The following is a 23008-nucleotide window of genomic DNA, read 5'->3' as shown; positions in this document are numbered from 1 at the left end:
CAGCATGCACATGTCCATAATTACATGCTGATTTCTTCAGCTGTGCCCTCGAACACTGGAAGTAGAAAGACTGTGCTTTACATATATTTATGGCTTCTGGCCTGCTTAGGAATAGTGAAGCACATCAATGCTTCCCATCCAGAGTGCTTTTTTGTTTTTTGTTATTGTCAACTCAGGGAGAAAGCTCAGCTAGTTGCTGATCGGCTTTAATTTCCCTCCGACATCCTGTGTAGCTTGTGTCCTCTCCACTCCGGCGAGGCTATTAGGCTCTTGTAATAGGAGATGTCACCCTAGTCTTGGACCTTCTCAAATGAAGTGGGATGGAGAAGCGCCGGGATGCAGGGGCGTCTGACTTGAGGGTAAGCAGCGTCTGCCTCAGCATTTAAAGTGAGATGCTCTGAGCCTGCCAACTGAGGGCTTAGTGTAATAATATCTCTAGGAGAATTAGTTTTGGACCCCTCAATGAATTAAACATTAGTCATACTGAGTGGTCTGTCTCTACACTGACGTGTAAGATTCTAGGTTTCTATTTGATGATAATGCTAAGACTGTAAGATGTTTCAAACACATTGGATTTCATTAAATTAGTTTTCCCTCTAATCATAGAAGGGGTACTGCTGTTCACTTGCTAAATCTTTTTTTTTTTTTTTAAAGATTGTCACCTGGGCTAACAACTGTTGCCAATCTTTTTTTTTCTTTTTTTCCCTCTGCTTTATCTCCCCCAACCCCCCTGTACACAGTTGTATATCCTAGTTGCAGGTCCTTCCAGTTGTAGGATGTGGGACACCGCCTCAACGTGGCCTGGCGAGCAGCGCCATGTTCGTGCCCGGGATCCGAACCCCGGGCCGCCGCAGCGGAGCGCGCAAACTTAACCACTCGGCCACGGAGGCGGCCCCCACTTGCTAAATCTTAACAAAGCTATTAAAAAAACTTAAAACAGCATATTTTTTATGGCAGTTGTCTTGTTCTGCTGCTTTAAAAAAATGAACGTTATCTTTTTTGTTTCTATGAGAGCACCCGGAATGGAAAGAGCATTAGGCTTGCTCTTAAATTGACTTTTCCAAAACCAGGGGTCGTTACATTTCTTCCTCTGAGATTTGTTCCCTCCCCTCCTAGCTCTCTGGAAAATGTAGATGGTCTTTCAGCATGGCAGTTCTTGGCTCTAAGGACACGTGGGAGATGGCCTGCTGGCTCTGAGATCCGAGGCTGAGGCTTCTGATGGGCTAGCCTGGACTTGTAGGAAATGACCAGAAGGAATGGGGCTGGTGGTGCCGTTTTCCCCAGCCACTGGCGTAGCTGGATGACCTTGTTTGGAAAATCACTCCATCAACATTCTTTCCTTTTGTCTTCCTGGACGTGGTTGCAGAGGGCAAGCACATGGGTCAGTCACTGGCTGGGGCAGGTGCCCCAACTGGTTAGTCTCCCTCCATAAACCTCACCCACCTGTTGTTTCCACCTCCTTCCTCCCCTAAAGCCATGTAACTTCAGATAAGGCGGTCCCAGCTATTTTGGCGCTTTTCGCTCTTGCTTAGTCTTGCATAATGGAAAGAGCATGGGCTCCAGAAGCCTGGGTTTAAATCCTAGTTCTGTTATTTGTTGGCTTTGTAATTTTGGGCAAGTGACTTAATCTCTCTGAGCCTTTCCTTACTTAAAAAATGATGTCAGTCATCGCTCACTATCAGAGCTGTTGAGAAAGCATCATGTAAAGCACCTGCCACAGTGCCAGGCAGACAGAGGGCCTTCTGGAACAGGAGGCCACACAAACTTTACTACTGATTGTTTTTTGAGTAGACGAGTTACTTTAATCCCAGCTGACGTGTCTCCAGAGCAAAAGGATTAGTTGATCCTGCTTTCCTCTTTTTCCCAGCTCTGTCCTAGGCCCAGGGGCGTCGGGGATGAGTAAGAGGAAGTCCCTGCCTGTGAAGGCACTCCCAGTTTTACTCAAATCCATTCATTCAACAAACATAATTTGATACCTGCCATGTGCAAAAGCCCTGTGCCCTTGGGGAGCATATGAAGATGACTCAGTCAGTGTCTCATTCCACATGTAAAAGTCACGTGTGTGTGTGCCAGTGTTGTTACAAGCACCATGGGTAGAACAGCATGTAAGACAGGCCCCCCCACCCCCTGAGAAGCTCACTGTGCAGTAAAGCACACCTAAGGTGGCAGAAGTAGATGAGAGAGCGTATGGCCTGGTCGTTAAGAGGCACTTGCCCTGCCTAGTACTGTGGCTGCATCTGGCCGTGTAGATTGCATTTGTCTAGGCGTTCACATATTGAAACTCAGAGCTCCACTGAGGCAGCGGTCTCATCTTACAGCTGAGGAGAGAGGGCCCAGGGGCATTTAATATGTCACACACATGTCCACATGGGGAATACAGCCAATAATATCGCATTAACTTTATAAGGTGACAGATGGTAACTACTCTTACTGTGGCAACCATTTCGCAATGTATACGAATGTCAAATCACAGTGTTGTGCACCTGAAACTAACATAGTACTGTATGTCAATTACACCTCAATTTAAAAAAGGGAAGAAGTTAATGGGGGAACAAAAAGAAACGACACAAGTCATGAATCGTTTTTAGGACCTGCTTATCTGAACAAGTGGGAAAGCTGAGTTCAGGAACAATAAATCCAGGCTATAGGGGTTGGGTTGCCAAGTGAGTCAGGATATAAGAAGGAAAAAAAGTTATAGTCCAACAAGTTCCACACCCAGTTGCTTAAGATTTCATAATCAGAGGGGTAATTTTGAGCAAATGAGTGTGAAAAGACCTCTGCAGATGGTCCAAGAGATGCTACCCAAGTCCAGAGCTCAGAAAAGGAGGGAGGGACGCAGTGCAAGTTTCCCTCTGTTCCACGATGTCTTATTGCAGAATTCCTGCACTTGGCACAGATCAAACCTGAAGTTAATTTCTTAAAACCACCGGATGCCTTGTCTTTTTAAAGAGCTTAAAATTCTGAAGGTGGCTGCTCCACCGCCAAAGCAAAGCACCCCCTCCTTCCTTTCTGACCACGAATGCAGTTGACTTTCCACCTCTTAAGAATGCTCCCCCCATTCCTCCTCCTTGCCTCCCAATTAATTCATGTTTATTTTATAAAAAGCTTGTGGGCCTGTTGAGTGGATAATGCTAGAGGTTGACAACCACATGGAGGCACCTCTCACAGCGAGGAGGGGTGTGAGCGTGTTTGGATTTTCTGTTACTCAGCTTCAAGACACTGGAGCTCTGTCCTGAGTGAGTGGCAGGGAGACTGGCTTCCCTTCGCCAGAGCAGCAGGGAACTAATAGAATGCTTCTGCTCCCCTTAAGGAGGGTAGGCACGCGTCTGTACTTCCTACTGAACTCCAATTTCCATTCTGCTTTGAAAGCCTGCTTGCTCTGTCAGTGAGAGCCTGATGACACATGTTCAGTATGTCAGGGTTGTTTTCCTTTAAAACTACATATGAATTTGACCTCCATGGTAGGGCTACGTTCACTTTCCAAAGCTCTTCCAGTAACTGTCTGCTTTTAAAAAAATGTGCATAGTATTTTCTTTTTGGGTTGTGTTGTGACTGGTGTTTAGAAAGGGGCTAGAGGGCTCCTGGTTGCCTATGGGGCAATGTGTCCGGGATGCACATTCCCAGATGGAAACAGCTGCTTGAGTTCGTGACATGGTTTGTAGGGTGATTCTACCTGTTGCACCAGACTCACCTTGGTATTTTCCGGCTAGCAGAATAGGCTTTTTTCTTCAATAAAGTTGAGTTTGGATAACCTTTTCTGAAAAGCAGTATTAGTTTTTTGATATTGCTATTTCTATTGATAAATGGTTTGCGGCTGCCAGAAGGAAGTGTGTACCTAACTGTGCGTGCGCTCAGTTACTCTTGTGTCACGTTTGTATGGTGACGACACATTGACTGGTTACCTGTACCATCCAGTCAGTGTTTCAAAGGTCGAAGGTCGAATCCTTATGTCTAGGATGCTTGTGAGTTTCCCTTACCTTGAAAACAGTTGGTGGGTTCAGAGGAGAGAGAGACAGCAGAGGTGGCCAGGAAAGCCAGGTCCCGACTATATTTCTAAAAGGAGCTCAATGCTTTTGGTGAAAAATGTCTCTATATCATCTATCTGTCTGTCTTTCTATCTATCTATGTCTGTAAAACAAATATTCCAAGCATTTAAGAAATAGAAGAAGTATAGGTTTTGTAAGAGATTGACGCTTTCCGCAGAGCTCTGACAGCATCGCGTGGAGACGTAGGAACAGGTGGTCCTGAGCCCCTCCGGCCTCCTCCACCTCCATGACTTCTCTTTTCATTGCTGTTTTTGAATTAGTTTGCTGCAATCAAAAATGTGCAAATGTAAGTCCATCAGAAAAAAATAGGGAAATATTGAGAGGTGAAAAACAATTTATTCTCCCTTAGGCTCACAGCACAAATAGAAAAATCACTTTTAACATTTTGGTGTGTTTCCCTCCAGCCTCTTTTACCCTGTGCATACATTTAAAAGGTTCCATAAATGTGATCCTCTTGTAGACACTGTTTTGTCTCAAGCTTTTTTGCACTTAATATGAAAGTATTTTTTTCCAAGTCTTTATGAGTATACTCTTCCATGCCTGTGTGATACGACCCTGTGTGGGCACAGCCTGCATAGTTCATTTGGCCATTGATCGATGGTCTGGTATTTAGAGTGTTTCGCCTCCACTGTCTTTGAAAATGGAACGACAATAGAACAACAACAGAAAACTTGGTTGAAGTCCAAGATGGCCCAACACCGAGGCTGCGTCTCTCTTAGCCGTCTGTTACATTATTCACATGGAAAGGGGGTGGGGGACCCTCGGCATCTGTGAGGAGAGTTTATGAAACTCTAATTATGGAAGTGTTTATGAACAGCCAGCAGATCAGTAGGAAAGGAAGGTTGGTAAATGGAGTCATTTTATTTCATAAAGCTACCCCAGAGCTTTGAGCCCCACCCCCTCGATTTTGAGTCAGTTTGGATTTCATGGGTCACTCCACGATCACCATGATTTTGCCTTACTCAGTATTCAGTATGAGACATTAAATCTTCCTTACTCAATTTGCAGAATCTATGAAATAGGACCCCAGCCAACCTGGAAAAGTCTAACTTGGCTGTTTAGATATTTATGAATAATCTTTCACTCCTGGGTAGAAGAGAATTTGTAGCTGTGGGTTGAAGGTAAATGCTTCCAAAGACCCCTGTTCTTTTCCTTTACAAGTATGAGTCATAACACATGCATTCTCTTTCTCCCTGAGGAGGCAACTTGACATCAGACTCTGGAGCCAGACAGCCTGGGTTTACTTCCTGCTCCGCCACTTTCTGCCGGTGACCTTGGCAAGTTATTCGACTTGTCTAGGTGTTAGTTTTCTCATCTGGAAAATGGGAATGCTACTACTCATTCATAGGTTTGTTGGGATAGTTTAAATAAGTACAAACACAGTAGGGGCTCAGTAGGGTCAACTATGATTGTTTTCACCAGCCTCTGAAAGTTCTGCATTTCTAGTGCTTTAGACCACGTCAGGGGCTTTCGAACGTTCTTCCGTCAGGGGCGGCTTTCTCTGCTTCTTCCCCAGGAGGCTTATGACGTTGGTGATAATGCTGGCTACCGCTTTTGGAGGGAGTGCAAGATGCCAGGCGCTCCACATGTGTTATAACATGTAATTCTCATCACCATTTATGACGTCTTACATTCTTTACTACCACCTTTGCACAGGTGAGGAAACAAAAGGTTATAAAGGTCAGGTAACTTGCTCAAGGTCATAAAATTGCTAAATGTGGATCTAGGAACTCAGTTCTGGTCTGGCTCATTTGCTACCACTGTGCTTTTGTAAATGCCTTTAGGATGGGGACTTTTACGCTTTTTAGATCCCGTCCAGCATTAAGTGCAATTCTTTAAACACAGCAGGTCCTTAGTAAGTACTTTTGAAAAATGAATGCATGAAGAAGGGATCCTGTGGTTAAGAGAACTCGGAACTTTTCTCCAATAAGAAAACCAACAGTACTCCTTTGAATGGCCATGAAATGCTGAGTCTTAGAATTGTGTTCTGCTTCTGAACAGAACATTGCACATGAGAGAATGATAGATTAGTAATTATTTGCCTATGAAACTGGTTGTATTTCATGTGAAACAGATTTAGACACTCTGCATTTGTGATCCTGATTTGAGGAAATCTAGATTAGCATTACATAGGTAATCGTTGAAGCAACTTTAATTTAAACAACGGCTAAAACTAATTCTAGGTCTGGTTTCGGCTGTTGGTTTAACAGACATTCATGTAGCATATACATTGGGTCAAGCCCTCTGCTGGGTACTGAGGGTTTAAGGATGAATAGGATGGTTCCTTTGAGTGCTCTGCCCTTGGCTCCCTGAGGCTCCAGCCATCTTTTTTTATGTTGGATGGAGGTTTTATGCACTCTCGTGATTTCAGCTACCCCCTGATGCTAATGACCCCACATCCATGTCTCTAACCCAGACCCTCCCCTTTGACCTAATTATTCGACTCTTTACTGGCTATATCCACATGGATGTCTCAGAGGCCTCCAAACTGAACTTATTGTCCAGCCCTCAGCACCCTCTGTGTACCTGTTCTGTATTTTATCTCACTTAGTGCCACCTCTGTCCTCTCCTTTATCCAAATTAAAACACTAGAAGCAATCTTTGATTCTTTTTTCGCCCTCATTTTCTACATTTAGCCAGTCACCAGTCCTGATGCTTTTCCTCCTAGATAAATCCTAAGAACTGTGAGGGATTTGAGATTTTTACCCTCCTTGGAAATAAATTAGTCAGCCTGCCACAGTTTCATGGATGCTAAGACATGAGACTTCTGGGTTAGAGACAAAGGAATTTATTACTCACAGCAGTGGCAGTAGCCGGGGTGCCAGCATTTTCTTGCACCAGTTCCCACAGAGTGTCATGAAGAGGGCCAGGTGACTCCTATCTATGCCGTGCATTGTGTCACAGGAGAGGAACCCCGAGCTGAGGGAACCAAAGCTGTTTCTCTCAGACACTAAGTCTGCTTTCCCTTTGCTCCAGAGGAAGACAGTATCTTCTGAGGCTGTTTTCCACATAAACTTCTTCGAAAAGATGATGTGGAGCCAAGGGCAGCCAGTGCTTTGCTCACGATGTGTGCAGAGACTCAGAGACCCACGGAGAGTTGTCTCCCAGTCAATATGTCTTGCATCTGTTCCTTCTGCTCCTTCCTTACACCATTGGATCAGGCCACCCCATCGCTCACTGGAATACTGAAGAGCTTCTCAAGTGTCTCCCTAGCTCTTGCAGTCAGTGCCCTACACCTTGCTGGAGTAGCTCCTGAGACACGTCTGACCGTGTCACTCTCCTGCTGTGACCGTGCACTGCCTCCTCACTGTCCATGGCAAGAGCCCAAGCTCCTCAGCATGACGCCGGCGGGGCTCTCTGAGCAGCCCCTGCCGACCCTCCTAGCCTCAGGGACAGGCCGCATGTCCTCCCCACGCCCGCGTTACTGAACCTGGGTGGCCTCAGGTTCCTTATCTGTAACATCCGGTTGCTGGAACCTACCTCGTTGGGCTACTGTGGGATTCAGTCAGCCTCGCATGTGGTGAGCGCTCTGTAAAGGTCGCCTGCTGTGGTTGTGTCTTTCCACTCTGCCTCACGCTCTGAGATCTGGCCACACGGTTTTCTGTCACTCTGCGTCCTTTTCCCTGCAGGGGGTGCCTCTGCCCCTCCTGCCTGGCTGCAGGCTGCTTAGACACTGGTCTCTCCTTGCCCTTGGACGCATGGTACGTGTCTCAGCCGTGGAGCTGGAGGTCTCTGTGAATGAGTCAGTTATTGCCACCAGGCTCTGACCTTCGTGAGGATGGGCCTGTCTCCTTTATGTTATGTTATTTTATGAAAGGTGTTGAATGAATAAGTGAAAGAAAAAGGAGCTCCCAGTCTACTGGGGTGTTTGGAGGCTGAGGATGGGGCCGGGGGAAGGCAGGTCGCAGGTTGAATGCAGTGAAGGGTCTGAGCGATGCTGGGTCAGTCAGAGCCCGGGGCAAGAGGGTGCATGCTGAGTGTGGTTCCTGGGGTTTGCAAGCCTGGTTAAAGTTATCTGCTGAAGGGAAGGAAGCAGCCCCTTCTGTGCGATTCTGATTATCCCCTTTCCTAAGAGGAGCTATTGCAAATGGAGGGTCATGCAGTCTGCCCTCTTGGAAGGCTGTCAGTTCCTCGGGATACAATGGATTCTCTGTTACCTGGCGGAGTGGGTAGAATGGAGCTTCTTTTTAATTAAATCGTCTCTGCAACAGAAAGTGACTTTATCCCTCCTTCTGAAGTCCCCCAGGTCTCCAAGGCCTGGCTCAAATCACCCTCCTTGAGCTTACTGGCCTGCTGGTGCGCCTGCAGTTATAATTTCACGTGAGCACGCCTAGGAAATCGAGGCCCTTTGGGAGTTTATACTGTTTTCCTGAAATGGTTAGTGTTGTGCTTTCGAATTAAGGAGCCCCTCCACACACACTTATTGACAGGGGTTCTCCGTACGTGTGATGATAACTTTTGAATAATGAGAACACAGCCCTGATTTCAGGATGCCAATGACGTGCTCCAGGATTTCAGGTTCTCACTCTTGCAGCTTCCCAATGCATGTTATTAAATGTTTATGATTTTTATTGCTTTTGAAATAAGAAAAACTGAAGTTTATATATATACACACACACATATTAAAAACTATTTGGCAGATATTGATAAATAAACAGAAAAACCTGAAATCACCCAATATCCAAACCTAGTCATAACTACTTTTAGTATTTAGAGTATGTCTCTAGTCTCTTCCTTTGCTTTATCTTATTGCTTCTCTCTCTCTCAACCTAAATGGGGTCATAATTTCTCACTCATCTGGCAATCTGCTTTTCCCCCCTGACATCGATAGATATTTATTGAAGGCGATGCTTCAGAAGAAGTCCTTGTAGCCCGCTGTTTCAACCCTGGACCCACCATTCTGTCTTGTTTGTCACTGCCTGTCCCTTCTTGATTTCTCTTGTCTGTCTGGATTGACCCACTACAGTGTTCTGATCTTTGATACCTGTGTGTGTCTTGATAATAAGTTCCAGTTTTTTGGGGTGTCTGCTGTGTCTCAAACACTTGTGTGTGTTTCACATACTTTAAACATCTGTTTTCTGATAGACTGAATATTTGTGATGTCCGTTTTATAGATGAGGAATTTGGTCCAGGGGTTTAATAACTATAAAATTTCCTGAAGGTGGAAGTTGATCTCATAATCTTTATGCCCAACACCCTCTCCAGGGTGTGAAATGGCCACCCCACCTTCACACTACTAACTTTGCCTCAAACTCCTTCTGGAATACTGGCCTTTTGGGGCCGTGTCTAATCAGCTTTTGGCTGTACAGTGCCCCTTGAAGGGCACCACAACCCACATCCCTGGGTCCACATGGTGAATTTCATGTGCTTTACTTAAGTGTGTGTGTGTGTGCGTGTGACTGAGAAACTTGTGGCTCTCGCTTTTGTTCCTCACGATGCTGAGATGGACTGGCCCTCGCATCTGTTTTCAGCCCCCACCCCCAATACCAGCGTAATATTCTGTTAACTCAATGCACCTTTTCTTTGTAATTCACGTCAGTTTTCCTTCCAGCCACCTGCACGGTCTCTCTGGCTTGCTCTCAAGGCCGTGAGTAAGTTCTTTGTGTATTTGCTGTTTTCGATAACCTCAGCCCAAGATTTAATGTCAAGGCGGGGGCCCTATTAAAGATGCTATTAATCATCCGTCTTTGTTTGAAGGTTTCCGTGTTGGCAAGCGGGCAGATAGAAGGAGCTGTGTGTTTTCCCAGCCAGATGTGCTGGTAGCTGGGATGGGGCGCTCAGCTGAAGCACATTCCTATCATGATTTGGCAAAGAGAGGGCCACAGAGATTAACAGAATAATCCTTGCTTGTGATCTGGATTCATCAGCTGAATCACGAAGCCTCAGTGTTGGAAAGAACCTGAAAACCACCTACCTCCAACCGCTGGTTTTATACTTGAGGAAACTGAGGCATCAGATAAAAGAAGTATTAAAATTGTAGAACGCCAAGGCTGCGAGGGGCTTATGACCCCACCCAGCCCTGCTCTCTGATTTTATGGGGAAGGATTGCAAGGCCTCGAGAAGTTAAGGGACGCTCCTAATGTCACACAGCTTGCTACTGCAGAGCAAGACTCTCCTGGACTCCTGCCTGGAGGTGACGCCTGTGCCCCTCAGTCTCTGGGGGACGTGTGGGATTCAGCTGGTCTGGGGCATCCTCTGTCACACTCCTTGTGCATGTGTGGTTCTGGCTGGAGAGAAGTTTCCTTGGGTGAGGGTGTGGACGGGCCGAGCTCCCTGATGTCCCTTCACGTGGATGCCCAGGGTCCTGGTTGAACTCAGTGCCGTGTTCTAGCCTCTGCCCATCAGCCCTGCAAGGCCTTTTCTACCTTGGTGGATGGCACTGCCTCCTCCAGTGTGGCGGGAGCGGGGAGCCAGGGTGAGGAAGCCAGCAGAGAAGAAGGAGGGAGTGGGGCGAGAGGTGCTGGCCGGAAGAGGAGCTGGTCGCTTGCTTTGGGGATAAGGGTTTTCAGAGGATTTCCACTTTGCAGTGAAGATGGTACTTGCAGAACCCCCTCTGTGGTGGGATGTCTTCCACATCCTCTATAAAGTTTTCCACCCAAGAACTCCTACTCCTCCTGTGCGCACCAGCTTAGTTACAGCCGTTCATTCCTCTGCTGTGTTTCAGGGGTCAAGCCTATGATTGAGTTAGGAGAAAGATGAGGTTTGTAAAGAGGTCTTTCTGGTCCTTCCAGTACTAAAGCCCCTGGACAAGGGCCAGGAGATTCATCTCCTGGGATTCCTTTGCTCTCGGTGGCTGGGGAGGCTTCCTGCCAGAAGGATCTGAGGCGAGGCCGGGGATGCTGCCATGCCGGCGTCTTCTGCGTCTGGCAGGGCAACAAAGGGCTTCTGTCTGCCCTCCGAGGTTGGGTTGGTACAACCCACTTCAGTTGAAAGCCACCGTCATTTAGCAACTTGATAATTACAATTCTAATATACGAATTAAAGAAAACATGGGCCGTGTTACCGAAATGTTAGACTCCAAGCTGCAGTGGTCCACGCATGCCCGCCTGCAGCTCTGCGGGTTTCCCACACACCTTCTTTGTTCCAGCTCTGGGTTCAGACGTAATCACCGCAGGAAATAAGTCCCACGTGTCTCCTCAGTGGGAGACGATGCTGGTGGTAATTCTTTTGTGATGGGGAGAAGAGAAGATAGTGTCTGCAAATTCTGTGGGGCGGGCGGTGAGTGGAATTTCGTCAACGCAGAGATAAACAAAACTCGTGGAATAGGTACTTCTGGAGCTCCCATTTGTTACCTACTATGGAAAACATGAAGGCCAAATAGAAGAGAAAACGTAAGAGGCCATGTTTCGGAGGTGGATCATCAACCTGAGCTTACGGATTGATTTATTTCCTTGCAGGCTCTGAGAAAATGGCCACTTGTCGCTTTCTGTTATTAATAAAGAGGTCACTTTATCATTAGGCCTTTGAATCTGCCTTTAATGGCTAAAGCAGATGGTTATAATTTCTGGCTTAGTGTGGCCACCTTATTAATAAAAAGAACTGATGGAGAGGAAAAGGCTTCTTCATTTTTAACTCCAGGAGCAGAGCACAAATGTTTTCCAGCCTTTCTTTGTGTGGAGAGCAGACCTGGTGGCTGCGGGAAGATCCTGTTACAACGTTTGAAAAAAGACTGGCGGAGTGGAGGTAGCCCCATTTGAATCCTTCTTTTGTTAAACTTTAAAGGGACGCTATAAATGCAGGCCGCCCCCTCCCTGGAGAAGGTGTTGTGAAGGAAGCTCCAGGATTATATTTGAAAGTAAATTAATATTTTAATAACGTAAAGAAGAAAGTAGGAAACACCCACCTCATTTAGGATAGCGGAGGCCCATGGTACTTTCTTAAATTATTCTCTTTGCTTACACTATTTTAAACTACTGTTTTTGGATTGACTTACTAGGCCTGGGTGAATGTGTCCTGTATCTTATTTGGTTTCTCTTAAATTCACTTGAGTTTTTGTGAAAAAAACAAACGAAAAGCGGCAAAAATGTATGGTGGCCGATTTCTGGTCGATTTTACCGTGTCTGTATTCTTAGTGGCCAGGAGCTTGAAATATGAGGATCACATTGGCAACTTTTTGTCACATACTAGCAATTTAAGGACAGTTCCAGAAGCACTTGTATTCATGAGGACAGAATGAGTTAGCCTCCCAATGCACCTGGTGAACAGGGCCGAGAAATGCTGGAAATCTTTCACTCAAGGCTCCGAAGAGCAAGCGTGTCAAGTGACTGACTGACCCTCAGGCTTATGTATGTTTCTGACTATTTGCTGTATCCTGGGGTCTGTGATGGCAGATAACTCCTGCTCGTTTAGATGAACAGAATGTGTTCGAGTGCTGTGCCCGCTTCTGAAATAAGGAAGAAACACTGAATTTTAGGGATAGAAAAAAGTCTTCAAAGGTTACTTTGTCCACTTGTTTTCAATTTTTTTCTGCTAATGATGCCTTTGAGACGAGCTCTCTGTGGACCTTTGTTTAGAAATAGTTTGAATTTTAAATTGTTAACAATAACTATTTTTTCCATCTTTATTAGTCAAAGTTCATTTGATCGTTTGTTCATTCATTCATTCAACTTTTAGTCTGTACTTGCGTTTGACCAGGCGCTGTGTGGCCGTGGGGGTACAAAGGAGCTTGTGATGGCCGGTAGACTTTTTAAAATGAGAAAATCCTAGTTCCTGTGGATCCTTGTTGTTCCTACCTTCTCAGACACCTGGATGTCCAGACCGACCCCTGGCTAAGCCAGCATGCTTTGTTCTCTTTTTAAAAATTTGAGGGGCCGGCTGGTGGCCGAGTGGTTAAGTTTGTGTGCTCTGCTTCAGCGGCCCAGGGTTTCATTGGTTCGGATCCTGGGCACAGACATGGCACCTCTCATCAGGCCACGCTGAGGCAGCGTCCCACATGCCACAACTAGAAGGACCTACAACTATGTACTGGGGGGTTTTGGGGAGAAGAAGAAGAAGAACAAGAAAAAAAGGAAGATTGGCAACAGTTATTAACTCAGGTGCCAATCTTAAAAAGGAAAAAATTTGAAATATCTTAAGTATACAGAAAAGCAAACAAAAATGACAAAATTCCCTTTCAGATACAAACATTTTGCCATATTTGCTGCAGATTCTTTAAAGAAATAAAACAGCACAGATACAATTGGAGCTCCCCATGCCCCCTTCCTAAATCCTGCTTCTTTTCTCCTCCAGAGGTAACCTCTCAACTTAATTTAGTGTCTTTTTGTTCCTATGCATGTTTTTATACTTTTGCTCCGTAGGTATAAACCCACTCATGATGCGTGGTCTTGCTCTGCCGATTTCTTTTAACTTTGTGTACGTGGTAGCTTACCGTACCTGATCCCCCACAGCTTGCTTTTTTTTTTTTTGCTCGACATTATGCTTTGATATTTAACCTTGTTAATTTAGAAACTTCATGTTAATCTAAGAAGTTATTTTAGCTGCTGTGCAATAACTATTATGTGACCGTTTCACAATTAATGTAATTCTCGTTTTTATTTTTTTCTGTGTTATAAACAACGCTGCTCTGAAAAATTTTGACCTGTCCTCTGTGAACATGTGGGAAAATTTCTCTAGGCTCTCTGCTTAGGAATATGATGGAGAATGCATGTCCTCGGCTGGCTAGATGTTGCTGAATTGCGCTCCACTGCCTTGTGCCAGTGTGAGCTCCTGCCTGCAGTATGTGAGTTCCTGTTCTCCTCACCTTTTCCAGCTCTTGGTATTGGAAATACTTTTAGTTTTTGCTCATTTCATGGGTATGAGATAAACTCATAATTTGGATGTATAAAGATATGTCAGAAGTGGAGCAAAGATGGCAGAGCAAAGACAGGGTTTCTCCTTTCCCTCCTGTTCTGGCCATGTTGTAGGGCAGTTCAAGTTTCTGCCTGGGTGGAGTCATCCCCATCAAGCCTACCTTGGCCTGAATTAGTTTGCTCTGCATCCATGGTACACAGAACACGTTAACAGACCTTTCCAAGGAAGATGAAGACCCAAAATCCAAACTCATAGAACCTGTGTCGGGGGTGAGAAGCAGGGTCACTATGGCCTGACTCACACTGGATTCTTTGTGCTGGCCAGGCAGGACGGAGACCTGGGGCTCTGCTCGAGCAGAGGCCGCTGCCAGCTTGTCTCTGGGCTTTAGTGTCCTCATCTATAAAATGAGAGGTGGCATTAGTCGTTCTTTCTTCAAGTGTTGATTTGTTTTTTTTCTGGTTATAAAATTCCATGTTTCTAAGTAGTAATGTCCCTTGGTACTTTAAAATGTTTTCGAATCACCTCTGCTCAATTTGTCCTGAGAAGAGAGGAACTTAATGCGTCACTAAGTTAAGAGCAGCGAGAAATGCTAAACAGTCACTGTTGAAATTGTAATCTAAATTAAAATTATGGAGAAAAAGATCGCTGCCACTCATGCACAAAGACGACAGGGAAGAAATAGTAAGAAGGGACATCCTGTGCCTGACCATCCCCTCACTGCCCCATTTTCCTGTTTTTCACATTTGCTATAATGGTCATATAGTAACATTCTTGGAATAAAGTAATAAACATATGCAATCAATTATAAGCTCATTTGGTAGGAAAAAGAATGTGATTTACACAAAACATGTGTTCGGCAAAGGGGGGAACACCTGTATGTGAAGAATGATTTGTGATAATTTCTTAGATAATTCCTGTAATCCTTTCCTGGGTTTAAGTTGGTGGCTGAGAAGTGTTTTTCTTTCTTTGTTGCTGTTGGAAAGATCCAGGGGAGATGGAAAACTGCTCGCCCGGTATCTTCCCTTAGTAGCAGTGGCACAGCTGGGCGCAGAGTGACATGAGTTCTCAGTAGGTTTTAGGACCGAAAGAGAAGGTGGACAGCGGGCCTAGAGAAATTTTAACTCTTAGATCTTGCAGATTATCCTGTTGTGAAGGCGTCTGACGAACCCATACTGTTTGTCAGAGGTCACACTAAGAGTGGACTCATCGTAACGCCTACCATATACTGAGCATCAAATATGTATATTTTCTTTCAACTCTGGAGCAACCGCAGAATGGGACTGACTATTCTGATGGAGAGTTGAGGGCTCAGATGTGTTGAGAAGCTGGCCCCACATGAGGAGCTGACCCGTGTGCTGCCTGGCTTTGCCCCAGCCTGTCCCACTCCAGGTGTGCCCACCGCACCCTGGCCCTGGGAAGCTCTCCTTCCATCGAGCCGGAAGCCACCCCTGCAGCTTTTCCACACTGTTGTTCTTATTCTGCCTCCTGAGCTCTCAGCATGAGAACTCTCCTCTGTCTTTCATATGACAACCCTTCACATCATCGGAGAGGACCATTTTCCAGGCCCCCGCCTCTCGCCCCACGCCTCCCTCGGTCTGTCATCCCTGCAAAGCTTGGAGAGGTGTTTTATTCACAGATGCCTTGGGAAATTTCATGGTTTTTAAACTCATGCTGAGTTTGTCCAGATGTGCCAATATTTGTCTTATAGGATATAAATTAATTGTCCAGAAGAGGAAGAAACCTTTGTGGGCACTTGCTCACTAATGCAAACCAGTTCCTTTGGGTATTGATGGAAGGGAAAAAATTCAAAAACGAACCAGACAGTTTTCACTGGAAGAGAGTAGCTGTTGAATTCACATCTGACTTTTAGTACACGTCTGTAGCATGATGGTCCAGTGTTACCACGTACTTTCACCCTGGGCAACTCAGGCTGACACTTGTAATAGAGTTCAGCTTTTACGTGAAGACACTTCAGAGATGGAGAAAGATTCTCTCCTGTTTTGTTACCAAGCTCTACGGCCCAGTGTTTACAGCATAAGGTGGCAAAAAAATTAGCACCTCTCAGACTTAGAAGAGTAACTATTATTATTATAAGATAAATAATTGTGGTAATGTTGAGTAAGGTTTAAATTTATGGAGGAGCACTAACTTTTCTTTTGCTTGAGGAGATTGGCCCTGAGCTAACGTCTGTGCCAATCTTCCTCTGTTTTGTATGTGGGATGCTGCCACAGCTCATGTAGGTCTGTGCCTGGGGTCCTGGCTGCCTAAGGGGAATGCGCCAAACTTAACCACTATGGCATGGGGCCGGCTCCCATGGAAAAGCACAAACCTTTAAGGAGAGGAATTCTAAGAATAAAGTGTTGTCAGTGCCTGGGCTGTATGCACCTGACTTCTCTGTGAGACCCAGGAGGAAAAAAGATGTCCAGTGTAGATGAGCCTCAAGATACAAATAACAGTCACAACTCCTCTGCCCTCACCATCACAGCCACCAACTGCAGCAACAGCTGCTTCGAATGTTTTTTGACCTCCTGTGATGTGCCTGACAGTGTGCTTGGCACCTGGTTATCTCGCTGAGACTTCCTCATCAAAACTTAGGAAAAGGTGCTACGTTAGCCCCATTTTACAGATGAGAAAACTGAGAGGTTGACTCTCCGGCCCGAGATCCAACATCTACAACGTACAGAGTGAGAGTCTTAGCTTAGGCTTTGTTCCCATACCTTGTTTTCTTGACAAAATCGACTATAAGTTGAACACCAAGCCCATGCACCGGGGCGTATTAAGGAATTTTTCCTTTTAGATGGAACACGAATGAAAATTTTTCCCAGTGTCAGATTTTCTTAGTGAGACACTCATTCTTAGTAGAATCATTAAACCAAGGCTTGTTATAAAGCATCCATTTCCACATCCAAATACACCTTTCTCATATTAGCATAATTCTCTCTTAAAGTCGCAGCACAAATTAGTTCACCGTCAGAGATGGATGAAGGCAACGAGACTTCCTGCAAAGCTCGCCAGCTTCCCAGAGGTGGAATGACATGAATTTTAACTCACACGCTGGCTAACCCTCTCTGTGGCCTCGGTCCAGCCTCTTGCTCAGTCTGGGTCTCTGTGTTCCCATCTGTAAAATATGACTCTTGACTCTGTGATCATGAAACTTCCTTCTGGCTTTGCGGAACGCAGTGTTTAATGACTGCTAGCTTCAGGAAAAATGAAATGTCTGTTCTTTAATGAAAATGTCAGGTCTCCACCCTCATGCCATCTCTTGCTTTGAGTTTTTCCTCACTGAGGCTCTGTTCTGAGACTGACACATCACTGTCCTGCTGCCCATCTGCGTAAGTCATCCCTCAGCAAACTTGTCCGGGCTGATCCAGCTCTCAGCACCGTGCGGGCGTGGCTGCTCGCCTGGAGGCAGGAGGAGGCTCCTGGCTTCGTCCTCCCGGGATTAGCGCATTGAAATCACGTGAAAAACGGCTTGCCTTCCTGCTTCTTTCCAGGGTAGACTTTTCTACTTATTTTCCAGCAGCTCGTGGCAGCCAAATCTGGAAGCACATTTGGCTAAAATCTGGAGATTTTAGAAATAGGTGATAGCTCTCTGTCTTGTGAATTTCTTCTCTGTGTGTTTCTTCTCCCGAGCAGAGTTAATGCCCTTGTCACAACATTCCAGGCACACTTCCTTGAGAGCCCGTCTTGCCCGGTGGCCAGTAGCCATCTCTTTCTTTCGCGTTCTCTGGATTATGACCCATCGTGGGTAGAGACACAACGTGTCTGTGCTTAGCTAGTATCTGGCACATAGATGGTGCTCAGTAATTGGTGAATGAACCGGGAAGAAAAGCGTTGCATTTCTAAACATATACTAATGAACAGTGCTGTAAGTTACGTGAAAATCTCCATTTACGAAACAGACGATTCACCTGTTTCCTCTTGACCCGTCTTAGCCTGATCCCCCCAGCCTGAAATAATTTTTTCCTTTCCTCTGATCAGTTAGGTGTGCTATTTGGTAATTATGTGGTGCCTTGTGACATTTTTTTCTGTTTTATAATATTTTCTGTTTTTCAAATATTTTATGATTTTCTTTTCTTTTTTATTACAATTTTTTCTACATAAAGTTTGTAAATTATTTAAGGACAGGGATAAATATTAATGTTTATTAATAAGATAAAATAATTAAATCTTGATATTTTTCTGTTTACTTTTTAAGTTCTATTTTCTCTCTCTTTCGTTTTGGGTCGTTTCGATTTTTGTGTTTTCAAGTTCACTAATCTTTATCTTCTGCAATATTTAATCTGATGTTAACCTAATCTAGTGTATTTTCCATCTTATTCATTGTAGATTTCATCTCTAGAAGTTTGATTTGGGTCTTTTTTATATCTTCAATGTCTTCGCTTAATTTTTAAACATATGGAATATAGTTCTAAGAACTGTTTTAATGTCCTTGGCCTCTAATTCTAACATCTGGGTCAGTTTTGATGGGTTTTCTCCTCATCAGGGGTCAAACTTTCCTACTAACTTGTGATTGGGTGCCAGACATTGTAAGCGGCACTGTGTTGGGGGCTGGATGTTTGTGTCTTTGTTCTGGGCAAAGTTAAGTTGCTTGGAAGCAGTCTGATTCTTTTGGGTCTTGCCTTTAAGATTTGTTGGGCAGGTCTGGAGCGGTCGGCAGTCCTGGGCTCATTACTCCCCATGACGAAGACAAGACCCCTCCACGTACTCAGCCCCAGGCCTGGGGAGTCACGAAGTTTTCCAGGTGGGAACGTCCTGTGGGTGTTTCCTTCTGCAGCCTTTGGGGGTTACCTCATGGCCGGCACTGCTCAGTATCCAACTCAGCGTTGACGTTGACTCCCGGTGGGTCTCTGTGCAGCTCTCCCTTCTCTGCTACTCTGCCCCTCTTTCCCCTCTTTCTTTTTCTTTTTTCTAATTAACACTTTTATTTATTGGTAACATATAAAAATCCAGGTCTCTTCCATCTGCACGATCTCTCCACATATTTGACTCTGGCACTGTGTCTGCTGGACGCTGGTTGCCTTATTCTGCCTGGACTGTTAGCTCCCTTTACTCAACTCAGGAAGGCCACTGAGTCCCCCGCCCCCCAACTCCTCCGTCCAGAAACTCTCAGGTAAGCTGGTGGACTCGTGGCACTCACTTCGTTTTGCCCTTCTCTCAGAGGTCACTCCCCTTCAATGCTTGTTATCTAGGTCTTCACACCTGTCCCTGGTATTCCATCTTGGCCAGAAGTGGAAGTGACCCATTTTATTTTTCCTGTCTGGAATTATCCTCCATCCCCCAACTTCCAAATCTCACCATCCCTGAGTCCAGGGGGCGGGTAAGGAGCCCTCTGCTGTGCTCCCGTGGTGCTGTGCTCCCGTGGTACCGTGCTTGCGGCTGCTCAGCACACCCCTCGCCTCCCTGCATTGTTGTGACAGGTTTACCCTCTTTCCCCACTAGATTTTATTTCCTTGAGGGCAGGGACTGTCTCTTATCTTAGCGTTTCCAGCCCCTAACCTAGTCCCAGGCATTTAACCGTTGCTCGATAAGCATTTGCTGAATCAATGAGTGAACAAATAGGATTCAATTTTCAAAGTATCAGTTTATCAACAACTTTTGGAAGCTTTTTTTTTTTTTACAGAAAAGAGATTAACTGTGTGTTTTTATATATGCAGTTGAAGTCTCTTTTACATTTCTTTTTTTTTTTTAACTTTTTTTTTTTTGAGGAAGATTAGCCCTCAGCTAACTACTGCCAGTCCTCCTCTTTTTGCTGAGGAAGCCTGGCTCTGAGCTAACATCCGTGCCCATCTTCCTCTAGTTTATACGTGGGACGCCTACCACAGCATGGCTGCCAAGCAGTGCCATGTCCGCACCCAGGATCCGAACCAGCGAACCCTGGGCCGCCGAGAAGCGGAACGTGCGAACATAACCGCTGCGCCACCGGGCCGGCCCCTCTTTTACATTTCTAAGTAATCAATTGTTTTTGATGGCTTGGACCTAATTTTTATCTGTTTATTTTTTGTAGCCTCTCATTCGAATGTGGTTTGTAAAAGCCACCTAATTAATGCTCGAAATGAAATGTGGACATCAAGAAACTAAGAACAGAATAGCCATGTTGTAGACAAACAACGTGAAGACTCACGTTTAGGTCTTCCGCTTTACGGCGGAGCCTCGGGTGCGGAGCACCCCAAGTCTGAAATGTGCCGCGGAGTGTGCTTATCTCAAGTGCCTGTTTCATGCTGGATGTGCTGGGATATCTGTTACCCGAGTAGACTGCAGCCGGTCTGCAAATAGCTGTGAGTCTGTGCATTCTTATCAACTGGAGACAATTGACAGCGGATTTGTGCCTTTGGGGCCAAGGTCAAGTGCAAGTCCACACTATATTTGGGTCTGCTAGAGATGGTAGAGTGAACTATATTTGGTAAGCCTCTTAAGACTATCCTGTTCACTTCCTCAGCAGCTTTCGGTTACCAGAGGTGCCTCTGGAGTCCTCCCCCACCCCAGTGCAGCGTTGGCGAGATGGAAGTGGCTTGAGGCTTGTGTTCTTCTAGACACAGGGTTTTTTCTGTGAGGTAAGGATAATGAGGTCTAATTGGCCAGTTGTTAGGAGGATTAAGTGAAGTAATAAATGTAGTCATCTGTCATAGTTCCAGGCACATAGGAACCCCTCCTCCCAGCCTAATTTAAAGGGTAGCCCTCTGTCCCTGAAGCGAGCTCCACTGACTGTCCACCAACAGACAGACACGTGGAGTCCTTCTATCCGTATCTCTCACTTAGCAGCTTCTCCTCTAAGCTTCAACGTGCGTTCCTTTGCTTTTAGGCTAAATGCTTATTTTCCTGAAATGGTGTTTTCTTGACTTAAAGTGCAGTCTTCTGCTTTCCTTTGTTTTTACTGTTCTTGCCTGGCGATCGAGTTGCTTAAAGGCGTCTCTGTCTTTCCCCCTTCTAATCCACGGCCAAGGCAGAGTGGTGGTTTAATGAGCAGGACACTGCGTGGGCTAAGGATGTCTCATTCTGCGCTCAGTGACTGATTCACTCTCCCTCATGCAGAAATGGAGACTGGGGATATTTTGCATATTTTCCTAGAATGGCACAGTGATTCTGTGGCTAAACCAAGATTAGACCTTGCTAGTTCTAAAAATCTGACTTTTTGCTTTAAAAGAGTAAACTGTGTTGCCTCCAAAAGTACTAGTTGAGTTTAACTTTCCAGTGTCCTTTGTATTTAAATCTGATGATGGTGGTGTTTTTCCTTCTGTCTTGTTTAGATGAGGGGATTGGACTTTTTCCTCTGCGGGTCTGGTACGGCTGCCCTGACCATGACCTAGGCAGCAAGCTTCTGGATGCTGTCAGGAATGCTAATTAGGATCCTTATTCTCTTTCACCCTACTGTTTATTATGTTCGTGGTTTTGTCTGTTAGACGGTCAGCTCTGATACCTCCCACTCTGAGCGCAGCGCTCTGTAGAGAAAGAAGTGCATGGCTGTGGAGCGTATGAGTGAATGGATCAGCGTGCTTCTCCAGTGACTCTTTAAATCTCCAGGTGACGGGTCTAAATGCGTGCAGTCTGGCGATGTGAGATGGGCTAATTGAGTAAGAAATTAGACTGTTTGTTAGGATAGCCCCAAGCCTTATGGTGCCTTTGGACTAGTTAGGAAAGCTACCCCTTCCACTGTGTGTCTGCGTCCCGTGCCACCAGGCTCAGTGTGGCCGAGGAGTCCTGGGTGGAATTGGCCTCACTTGCTCCCCGGTTGGGTGCCCTTCTGCGGGGCGCAGCACAGTTGTCTGAGGACCCTCTGACTCCGTTTTCTGACTGGTAGGGGTTCCGGTGTCGAGTGGTTTTAAGAAGGGCAGTCGCCCTTATCCCGGTCAGTGTTTCCCTGAAGAGCAGCCCCGTGAAGATGAGGATCCGTCCGTTCTGTCTTGGGGACTCTGATGCTTCTGTCTGCCTTCCCGAAGTCAAATTCAGTTTCTTTGCAACATTTGTCTGTTGTGTTGAAGACTTGGAGCAGAATGCTGTGTCTCTGTGCCCTGTTGCTACCAGCAGCTTCCTTAGCTTCTCCCGTCTCAGCAGAGTCAAGGCCCGTCCCATCCTGGTGTTGGAGGCCGCGTTTGGACTGGCCTTACTGTAGCCTCTAATCGCATCTCTTTCTCTTCCTCCACAGACTCCCTCTCACCTGGTCTTGCTCTCCTTCTCAGGCCATTCATGACAACCGGCTCTTTACTCACCTCTTGGCCGTCACCCATGTGGCCCTTTGTCTGATGCCCTCCACTGCCTCTACAAATTCCATTGAGTTCTTTCTGTCCTTTAAAGGCCACCTTAAGTGGCTCCTATTCAATGAGGATAAGCTGTTCCCTCTTCTCTGCCCCTTGAGTCATTCTACAGACGCTATTTGATTTTTTAAATTAAATATTAAATACATAATCAGTGTCATTATATATTAATTTCTTAGCATGGTACCCAGCACACAGTTCATGCTACTTAGCGATTATTATTACTGTACTTGAATTGCCTTAGTCATTCATTCATTCAACAAACAAGCGTTCCCTCTGCAGGTGCCGCTCCAGGCCTGGGGATTCAGAAATGCGTACAACGTGGAGCTCGTGTCAGAGCAGCAGGTCACGCCTGCCGGTTCCCTGCAGAGAGATGCCGTGGGAGGAGCTTGGGCAGTCTGGTCAGGCCGCCACCGATGTTCCGGTCAGCGCGAGGCAGCAGGAGGGGCGAGGGCTTCACGGCTGGGCTGATGTGGATGTGATCCCAGCCGTGTCCTGTGCTAGCTCTGACCGTCGGTCTCCACCTCTTACAATGGGGATGACGGGGTAGCTGCCACGTGTCAGTATGAATTAGGCCCTGGGCTAAGCGCCGTATGCTGGTGATTTATGGGGTCCTCAGAATAGCCCTGTGAGGTGTCTCCTGTGAATGGGCTTATTTTATAGCTGAGGAGCACGGGGCACAGAAGGCGTAAGAAAATGGCCTCAGTGGCCGAGCTCTGAGCTGAACCCAGGCCCATCAGAGAGCAGAATCCGTGTTCCTCCTCATCATGCAGAATCGTGCTGTGTCATGCATGTGTCCACACACATTAAGATCCCTGGCACACAAGGTCAGAGTAAGTAGCTATGATTATTATGATTACGGTTACTGTTCTAAAATTCGGGCCTGCCGCCACCACTCTGCCGGGCCCTGAGTGATGTGTG

General features: G+C 45.9%; 1 protein-coding gene across 2 annotated transcripts in view; it reads left to right on the top strand.

Annotated features, from left to right (window-relative positions):
• The window catches only part of ROR1 (receptor tyrosine kinase like orphan receptor 1), a 358789-nt gene that overhangs the window by 49838 nt on the left and 285943 nt on the right, over positions 1–23008 (top strand). Inside the window, exon 1 of one of the 2 annotated variants that reach the window (XM_070267553.1) lies at positions 10535–11729. The exons of the other annotated variant lie outside the window; for it this stretch is intronic. Within the exon in view, the coding sequence (XP_070123654.1) occupies positions 11525–11729 (205 nt within the window). The 5' untranslated portion in view covers positions 10535–11524. Of the gene's footprint in view, positions 1–10534; positions 11730–23008 lie in introns of those variants that run through there. 2 annotated transcript variants of the gene reach the window in all.

This window comes from Equus caballus, chromosome 5, assembly GCF_041296265.1.
Source record: "Equus caballus isolate H_3958 breed thoroughbred chromosome 5, TB-T2T, whole genome shotgun sequence".
Taxonomy (NCBI): domain Eukaryota; kingdom Metazoa; phylum Chordata; class Mammalia; order Perissodactyla; family Equidae; genus Equus; species Equus caballus.
The sequence above is the reverse complement of the archived record's forward strand: the minus strand, read 5'-3'. Positions and strand labels throughout refer to the sequence as shown.